This window comes from Meles meles, chromosome 6 (genome assembly GCF_922984935.1).
Source record: "Meles meles chromosome 6, mMelMel3.1 paternal haplotype, whole genome shotgun sequence".
Classification (NCBI taxonomy): domain Eukaryota; kingdom Metazoa; phylum Chordata; class Mammalia; order Carnivora; family Mustelidae; genus Meles; species Meles meles.
The window spans coordinates 150,416,660-150,425,908 of record NC_060071.1 but is presented as its reverse complement, the minus strand read 5'-3'; the positions used below and the strand labels follow the sequence as shown (position 1 = coordinate 150,425,908).

The window sequence follows — 9,249 nt, the reverse complement described above, 5'->3', positions numbered from 1 at the left end:
CAGTGGGGGCGCCCAGGACTTGCAGTTGCCCCTGGAAGGCAGGTGGACGGGAGGACCCAAGACCAGTGGACCAGGAGGCCTCAGATCCAAGCTCGAGGGCCCGTGGCCGCTCAGCTGGTGCCCCCATTGCCCCCAGTCCCCTCACCAGGTCCCAGCCTGCGTCCTGCGTCCTGCCCCCCACCCCCATGGCAGGGAGCGCAGCCTGAGGAAAGGTGTGCCGCCTGTCCGTGACCCTGCACTAGCCCACACCCCCCCCACGGGGCACCCTCTGAGACAGGTCCCCAGAGTGGCCACTCCCCACCTAGGACCCTCCCCTGCCCCTGGGCTGCTTCTGCCCCCACCCGCCCAAACCAGCGGTGCCCCCACTTCCCGCACACACTTGGAGATGCCCGCGCTCCTGTCCCTGGAATAATCCCGGCCATGTCCACGGGGGGCAGACTTTATTAGCAGGGTCAGCATGAAGACGATGATGGGACACAGGACAGCTCTGGTGTTCATGCCGCTGCGGCAGGCAGGTGCCCGCAAGCCCCGTCCCACACAAACCAGTGTCCTCTGGGTCCCAGGGGGTCACCCACCCCGGGGCAGAGCAGCCTGAGACCGCGGGGATGGGGCGGGCCGGGCCCGGGAGGTCCCCACACAGCAGGCCCCCTCGGACGGCATCCGTGCGCCTGTACTACACCCGCACGTGGTTTGTGCGTCACACATGCAGAGTTCCTTGGACCGGTGTTGGTCGTCACATTAAAAACTAACCACTTCTCTTTACATTAACTTCACAGTAACTGTTTGCCGAAGACAATGAATCCAGTGTTGACAAGTCAGGAGGAAAGTCCGCTTCTTCCCCCACGGAACCTCTGGGGAAAACCAGGGCGGCCGCCTCCCCGTCGCGCGCAGAGGCTGTGGGCATGGCTCACCTCACCATTTGCTGGACACACACACACACGGAAACCTGCTCGTGGAGGACATGACACGGAGTGTGAGGTAGCCCTTTCGGAGGTGTGGAGCCCACGGTCAGGACGATCTCAAGCAGGGCCCCTTCCTCAGTGCGCTCTGGTCTGCAGCGGGGCCAGGGCCTCGGAGCCCCGCGCGCCAGGAAAGGCCGTGCAGCACGCCTTTCTGCACGCCGGGAGCGCCGGGCGCGCGGGGAGACAGCCCCTTCTGCCCACCTGCTGTGAAGGCCATGGTCATCTCACTCCAGACCAGGCAGACAAATAAATACGACATCAAGTGGTTGCCAGGACACGAGAAAATCACTTAAGCTTGGCTGGACTCTGTCCTCAGTGCCTCCAGTCGGCGGACCCCAGGAGTCCAGGGGGCTCTTGGAAGTGGGGGCAAGGCTCCCTCTGCCCTCTCCCCCTTTGTCATAATCAGAGATTCAGGCAGCAAGACTGGCTGGGTGACCCCCACCAACTACAAATGCAGAGGTCTTTTGGGGTCTAGGAGCTGTGGATGACAGTGGGGGCCGTGACCCCAGCCCAGCAGGTGCTTGTCCCCTCCCTGTTCGATGGCAGCTTGCACCCAGGCCCCGATGGAGGGAAGGGAGAGCCTGCAAACATGGCCCCTCGTGGAGAGCGGCACCGGCCCCCAGCTCGGGGTTCTGGAAATGATTGGCTGCTCTGGGGAGACCTCGAGTGGGCAAGCCAGGGACCTCGGGGTGAGGCCCACTGGAGCCCTGTGGCAGCCTGCGACGCTCAAGGCCCCTCCTGGCCCCACCCAAGGGATGCTCTGAGGCGCCCCGGACCCGAGCTCAGGCAGGGAAGCGGCACAGCCCATCGCCCGTGGGCAGACATCTGGCAACCTCAGGGAAGCTCTCTCTGCATCTAAAGAGAATTGTTCCCGAACTGCGACTTCCTCTCTCCCAGCTACTTGCAGTGGTGTCAGGGTCACCGGCTCCGGGGGAACCACCTCCTGCCCCAGCACCTGGAACGCAGGAGCCCCTTGACGTCTGGCTGGTTCTGCAGCCCAGCCACGCCAGCTGTGCCTCGATGTCCCCGCCTACACACCCTGTGCCCGGGGCCTCCCGGGAAGGCTCCTGCTGCCACCCACCAAGAGGGGCCTGTTCCATCCAAGTGCCCTTTTCCGGACATGCCGGCAACTTCTGTGATGTGCGTGTTCTCTACCACAACCCGTGCCAAGCTCATGAGGGTACGCCCGAGTGAGTCAGCGAGGTGGTCAGGAGAGCTCCCCCCCCCTTGGAGGCAGAAGTTCGTCCTCCCTCCTGGTTCAAGGATGGTGGCTGGGCTGGAGCTCAGAGCCCTCGGGACACCCCCCAACCCCCCAACCCTCCGCGGAGCTGACACAGGGGATGGAGAGGAAGAGGGTGATCAAGGTCAGGGCACGGCTGGGGGGAGGGAGCAAGGTGTGGAAGAGGGCGGCCCCAGCCGTGCTGAGTCCCCCCAAGTCTGGGGCTGCGGTCCAGGGGCAGTGGGAGCCTTTCCGCTGGGAGCTGCAGCACGGGGGCTCCCCGCCACCTGGACCTCCCAGCCCTCGCCTTCCATCCCTGCGGCCACCTGGGCGGCCCTCCCCGCCCTCCCGAGGACAGGTCACACCACACCGCGCCCCACGAGGACAGGTCACACCAGCAGGGTCTTGACCAAGCCACAGTGGAATTTCCGGACATGGCGGTAGAGGTCACCGGACTGCGTGAAGCGGCGCTCGCACCAGCGGCAGGCGTGCGGCTTCTCGCGCGTGTGCACCACGGCGTGGCGGCTCAGGTTGTGCGAGTACTGGAAGCTCTTGCCGCACTGCGTGCACGTGTAGGGCTTCTCGCCCGAGTGCGTGCGCTCGTGCCTCTTCAGCGTGTAGGTGCAGGAGAAGGTCTTCCCGCAGAGCGGGCAGGTGGGCAGTGCGCCGTCGGGGGACAGCCGCGCCCGGGCGCCGTCCCGCTCGCGGAAGTGGGTGCTGAGGTGCAGCTGCAGGACGTGGCCGCCGGGGAACAGCTTGGTGCACAGCGGGCAGACGCAGAGGGGCCCGCCGGGACCCAACTCGTCCCCACTGGCCCCCCGCTCTGTATCCAGCTCCAGCTCCCCACCGCCCGCCCCAGCGGCAGGGAGCGGCTCCAAGCCCACTGCTGGGCGCTCAGCTGCAGGAGCGCAGGGGGGCTGCAGGGGGCGGTGAGGGCCGCGAGGGCCGCTGCCGTCCTCGGGTTCCGACAGCGAGTCCCCCGAGTCCTTCACCAGCGGCGGGAGGCCGGGCTGCCTCCGGCTGCAGGCGGCCGTCTGGAGGACGCAGGGTGGGTGGACTGGCTCCCGCCTGGGGCTCCGTTTCAGTGACAGGTCCAGGGCCCGGTCCGAGTCTCCTGGGCCCTGCCAGGGAGGGGGGCCCGCGGCTCGCGGAGGGAGGGCGTGGACCCCAGTCCGGAGCGGCTGGGCCTTCTGGGCGGCGGGGCAGAGCTCCGGGGACCGGGCGGGCTGGGGGCGCGGGGGCTGGTCTGGCGGCTCGGCCTGGGCGGAGGGGGTCCCCCGGTGCAGCGCGCGGCCCCTGTCCCTGAGCCTGCCCTTGCAGACCTTGACGACGTCGTACATGTGCAGGTAACTGGCGGCGGCCAGGACGTCCTCCACCGGCAGGCTGCGCAGGTCCAGGCGGCCCTCGTACATGAAGTCCAGCAGGCGGCCGAAGGCGGGCGCCGTGACCACGTCGCCGTTGAGCCGCACCGCGTCGCGGCTGCCCGCCGGCCGGTCCCTGTAGAAGAGATGGAAGTAGACGCTGCAGGCGGCCAGCACGGCGCGGTGGGCCGGGAAGCGCGCGGCGCCCACCAGCACGGTGCAGTCGCACAGGAAGCCCTGGTCGCGCTGCTGCCGCAGGCGCCCCAGCAGCCGCGCGCCGTGCTCCGGGAACTCCATGCGCCGCGAGCCCCGCGGGCGCGGACCGGGCGCCCCGCCCCCGCCGCCGCCGCCGGCACCTGCCCGGGCGCGGGAGAAACTCGACCGAAAGTAAACAGAAGCCGCGGGCCGGGGGCGGGTCCCGGGGCGCGAACCTGCGCGCGCCCCCGCCGGGCCGCCCCTGAACTTCACTCCGGGGTGCCGCCCGCCGCGTCCCCCGACGCCCGCGTCGCCGCCCGCCGCCGGCCGCCGCCGCCGCCGCCGCCGCGGGCCCCATTTATGGCAGCGCGGCCGCGGGGAGCGGGAGCCGGAGCGGGCCGGCGGGCGGGGCGGGAGGAGCCGGCGCCCGCCCCCTGCGCTCACCTCCGCCGCCCGCCCGGCTCTGCGGCCGCCGCCCGCGCCGCGCGCCCTCCCCGGTGCGGCCCCGGTGCGCGGGGCTCCGGGCGGCGCGCCCCGGCGGGGAGGGCGCGGGGCGGCAGGGCGCCGGGCGGGGCGCGCTCCAACTTGGCCGGCCAGACCGCGCCCGCCGCTCGCCCCGCCCCGGAGAGGGCGAAACTCGGGGCGGGGGCTGGAGGGGGCGGGCCGAGGCGACTTCCCGGAGCGGCGGAACCGCTGAGGTCACCCTCGCCGCCCCTTCCCGGCCCGCCCCGCCTCGCCCCGCCGGGGCCCGGCGAGCCGCCAGCTGGGGCTCCGGGGTGGGAGGGGGTGAGGGGCGCGGCGGGGGAGGGGGCTCTCTCGCGATATTTGCCGCCTGGGCCTGGGTGTCTACCGCCCCCCACGGGGTCCCAACTGCGCCCTCTGCTACGGCACCCCTTCCGAGGACTCGCTCCTCTGCGGGCCCGCGCTGGGGCTGTGACCCGAGGGCGCACTTTGGGGGGCGCTGGCTGTGGGAGGAAGGAGGGGACCCATGGAGGGGGTCGTAAATTTTGAAAAGATGACACCCCCCCCCTTCGTTGAAAGCCTCTTTCTGAATTGGAATTAATTTGGCTGGTACTTTCCTCCAAACACCTGGGCGGGATCTCCACGGCAGAGCCCAGAAAAGGGGACCCCCGACCGGTCAGCAGAGCCTAGCTCCACCTGTGGGGGCGGGGCCGGGTGCCCTGAGCTCTGTGTCCGGGAGCCCCAGGGACAGGGCACATTTCTGCAGATCTGGGGGACAGGCCTTGTCGGAGGGAGCCCCAAGTGCCCCAAGTCCAGGGCAGGCAGAAAAGTGTTTAGGAAGGGGGAGACCCTGCAGAGGAGCGGAGGTGGCATCCTGAGGGCCAGGCGTGAGAGCACCCAGATGTCAGGGTGTCACCCAGGTCTGCCCAGAGAAGAACCTGGGTGTAATGGCGATGATTTTGGAGAAGTGGGGGCCCCGGCGGTGGGGGGTACTGTTGACTGGCGGTCTCTTCCAGTCTCAACAATCTCAAGGCTGCCCTTGTTGGAGCAGGGACAAGGCACTGACCACTGCCCAGCTTCCTGTCCCAGCAGCCCGGCAGGCTAGATGCTCTTGTTACTATCCCTGTTTGCTGGTGGGGGTGGGGCGGGGTTAGCGAGGGAAGCGCCCAGGGCCACGCAGCAGGCCATAGAGCAGGCAGTAAATCCCTAAACCAGGGGTGGGGAGCACCTGGGGGGCTCAGTCGGTTAAGTGTCTGCCGTTGGCTCCGGTCATGATCCTGGGGTCCTGGGATTGAGCCCCACATTGGGTTGTCTGCTCAGCGGGAAGCCTGCTTCTCCCTCTCCCCTCCCCTTCTACTACTCCCTCAGCTTGTGCTCTGTCAAATAAGTAAATAAAATCTTAAAAAAAAAAAAAGAAGTAAGTCCCTGAATCGGGATTTGAATCCCAACAGTCTCCTGAATTCCCACCTGCACACATCCCCGGAGATGGAGGCCGGGCTGGGAAGGAGGAGGACCCCCCACCCCGATCGGCTAGGGACAGAGATGGTGCTGGCCATGGGGCTGGATGACAGGGTGGGACGTCAGGCTGCAGGGTGGGCGGGGAGCCTCCGGCTGAGCTCTCCAGGAGGAGGCAGGGCCCCCGTGGGATGGTGGGTGCGAGCCACCCAGAGGTCCTAGTCAAAGCCTCGGGTTGAAGGCCTGAGGAAGGGCCCAGCACAGCTAGTATCTCAAGTCTGCGGGAAGGAAAGCCACATTTTTATACCAGAACATTATTCCTTACTCATTTGAAGTTCACATCTGACTGGACATCCCGCATTTTTCTTCCCTGAATCTGGCCAGCTCCCTTGGAACCCTGAACTCCCACCGCACTCAGCCGCTGAGACTGCCCTGGGTCTGGAGGTCTGTCCCTGCCGGTCCCCCACCCCCACCTCCACCCCCCCTTGGCTGGGCTCCCAGCAGGAGGAGCTGGATTCAAGTCAGGTCTAAGCGAACCCTGATGGGATGGCCCCCTGGGGTCTTGTCTGGCTTAAAGCCTGCCCACTGCCCCCTCCCAACTTCGGGCACAGCACTCAACCTCCTTGAGCCCCGAAACCCTCATCTGCAAAGTGGGAGGTTAACTATAGGGCCGGGAGGGGGGGGGTTCCCATTGTGTTTCCCCCAGAGGGCCCTGCCCTGGCTCCTCCCCCATTTGTCTTTGTTCCCTGGGCCGTGCCCCTCCCCCACCGTGGTCTCTGCTGAGCACCCCAGCTAAGAGCCCCCAGGCCCACCTCTCCTCTCTTAGCCTGAGCCTTCTACAGAGTGCTCCCCGGTCCCGAGACAGGCGCGCGGCCTCAGGCTTTCCCGCTGCTTCCTCCATGTGAAGAAGTCAGCTAGGCCCTAAATGGGGGTTCCGTACGTGTCTCGAGTGAGTGCAGGGGCTTCTGTGAGCAAGGTCCAGCCAAATCCTGACGGCTCCGTGGCGCCTGCCTGCCCAGTGCTATTTCCCCAGGTCGGGCCCCTGAGGCCAGGGAGGCAGGGAGGGAGGCCAGCCGTCCTGGGGCTCTGGGCGGACAGCTCCCTAGGCAGGCCAGAGTGAGGCCCTGGGGCGGGCGGTGTGTCCTGGCCTGCCCCGCCTGGCTAGTGGGACAAAGCGCTCCTTGGGGCCCTGACCGAGGCTGCGGGGTGTGGAGACGGGCTGAAGGCGGTTAGGACACTGCCGGCGGGAGCCTGGGAGCCCGCCCAGGTAGGGATGAGCTAGAGGAGGGGGGAGGGCCGTCACTGCTGGGGAGGCCCCCCCCACTCTGTGCCTCTCAGGTGGGAAGGCCTGAGTTAAGTGCCCCTGTCCCCACCCCCCCCACTCCCCAGGAGGGGCTGTCCCAGAAGGTCCTGGGATGGCACTTGGGAGCTGCCCACCCCCCTCCCTTCCCCCCCATCCCCTCTCTGGCTAGACAAGGTCGCGGGCACGAGGATGACGGGAGGCGGCCGCGGTGGTGCGGGCAGAGCCTCCCTGGACGCAGCTGGCCGGGCGGCCATCTGGCCTGGGAGCTGCCCTGGGCCCCGCCCCGCAGCTGCCGCCGAGCCCCGGTGGCCGGGGGTGCTGGCCTGCGCCCGCCCGTTGGCTGCCAGCTGGAGAAGGTGACAGGGCTCGAGGCCCTTGAGCTCCAGCGGCGGGGGGTGGGGTGGGGTAGGGCTGGGAATGGGGAGGCAGCCGCCCTCCCCAAGACCGCTACAGCGGTTTTGGCTGCAAACATCTGGTCGAGGGGCTCCCCAGAGGCCCCAGCGGGGGCCAGGCTGGGCTGATAGGACTGGGTTCCCATCTTGCCATTGTGTCTGAGGTGCAGGGCCGATGTTCTTAAGGGGAAGGTTCCACGGGAGACGGTCAGCCCTGCCTTGGGGCTGCCCCCATGTCACAGGGCGGGCTCCCACAGAGATGCAGACGGGACCGGGACCTGCAGGGATGGGGCATGGGGCTGCCGGCGGGTCTCAAGGCACTTGGTGGGCACCAGAGCTCCGTGCTGAGCTGTGGGGAGGCCTCCTGGATCAGCAGGGACCCCCTGATCAGGGATTGGACCCCTACGGTGCAGCCTCCTGGCCAAGATGCCTTTCCTCAAATGGCCGTGGGGCTCCCGCAAGGCCCGGGGAGCCGCCACGTCTTCCATGAAAGGGCACCCGCCCAGACCCCCCCCCCCACCAAATCTGTTCTTGCCTTGGGCCTTCTCCATAGCCCTGCCTGGCCAGGATGGGGGCGGGTCTGGACCCTCTTCCTGGGAGGGCAGTGGGTAGTTGGGACAGTTCCTGAGGGGTCCCAGGGGCCCACGGGGAAGGTTTGCAGGGTAAGGGGTGGACAGATGCGGGACCACTGGCGGCTGACCTCAGGGCAGGTGTCGGTCCCAGAAGCATAGATGACTGACTCATCCAGGCCTCGCACTGGGCCCCCTGGAGCCAGGGCCCTGTGGGGGCTGGTGGGGGGCACTCAGTCACAGCTGGGAGTCCTGGGCTGGGTTGGGGAGAGGGGCAGCGGGGCCAAGGGGAGGAACTGGCAGCCACCTCCCTGGGGAGAGAGCGTCCCCCTGAGGAGGGGAGGGTCCTTTTCCAAGGAGTGTAACTCTGTCCCTGAGCCACAGGAAGCCTGCCAGGAGCCCCCGTTTTGGGAGCAGATGCTTGGTGAGCCGCTCCGGGGCCGAATCTGCCTGTGACCCAGAAGAAGGATCTCTACCTTCCATGCCGAACTCCGACCCTGGATGAAGAACAAAAATGCCCCCGTGTGCCCCACAAAATACACTCCCACCCCGGGAGGGCAACACTCAGGAGTCCTCCTTTTACAAAAGGGTCCCTAGCAACTTGGAGGCCACAGGGATGGGGGGAGGGGCTGCAGCAGCAGCAACCTCTGGCTCCGGGGGAGAGCAGGGCCCAGGGAGGGGTAGGGGTGGGGAGTCTGCAGTGTCCTGAGAATCTGTAGTGGAGGGCGCTGCGGTCCTCCTGCCTCCTCAGCCTCCCAGCCCTGTCACCCTGCGAAGTCTCCCATCTCCTCTTGAAGAACGGTCCCTGTGTTCCTTAGGGGCAAGGGGAAGCTCTTGGAAGCCCCTTTCGCGGGATGGGGCGCCCCTCCCAGGGCAAGGTCGTCCACCAGCACAAGGGGCCTGTGCCCCCTTCCTCCGCAGCCTTCGCTCTGCCTGTGCACGGCAGCCAGCCTTCCGGCCCTCACACCTGACCTCCAGCCGCGGGCACGCGGCCCCAGGACCGCGGGCTTGGCAGGGTCCTCGGATTGGGCCTGTTAGGGTCATCGCGGCTGCTTTCCGGCCCACGGCACGGGCTCCCACCTGGGGCACCTCTGGAAAGGCACACTGCCCCCCCCACCGCCGGCGCCACGGAGGCAGAAGCCCGGGGATCGTCCCGGCCGGCCCTTCCCCCAGGGCCGCGGCGGAACCGGGCCGGGAAGCGCGGGCGCCCCGGACGCGCCGGGAAACTGAGGCCGGGGAGCACGCGGCCCGGGCAGCGTGGGCGGCCCGTCCGCCGCGCGCTCCCGGCGCCGCGCCCTCGCCCCGGCCGCGCCGGGGGCGCCCCGGGCGGC

The 9,249-nt window shown here is 68.3% G+C and overlaps 1 protein-coding gene across 2 annotated transcripts; it reads right to left on the bottom strand.

Moving 5' to 3' along the window:
- Positions 1–414: 414 nt before the first annotated feature.
- On the bottom strand, positions 415–4,138 carry ZBTB42 (zinc finger and BTB domain containing 42). 2 transcript variants are annotated; one of them, XM_046009780.1, is made up of 2 exons: positions 3,974–4,138; positions 415–3,678 (listed from the first exon to the last, which is right to left on the bottom strand). In XM_046009780.1, the coding sequence occupies exons 1-2, from the start codon at positions 4,093–4,095 to the stop codon at positions 2,571–2,573; spliced, it is 1,230 nt and encodes a 409-aa protein (XP_045865736.1). In that variant the 5' UTR covers positions 4,096–4,138; the 3' UTR covers positions 415–2,570. The 2 variants fall into 2 exon arrangements, with proteins under 2 accessions (XP_045865736.1, XP_045865735.1); XM_046009779.1 differs by lacking the exon at positions 3,974–4,138 and having other exon boundaries at positions 415–3,919.
- Positions 4,139–9,249: the final 5,111 nt, after the last annotated feature.

Excerpts from the sequence above, each read along its gene's own strand:
- ZBTB42 (XM_046009779.1), bottom strand. The coding sequence starts at position 3,839 with ATGGAGTTCCCGGAGCACGGCGCGCGGCTGCTGGGGCGCCTGCGGCAG.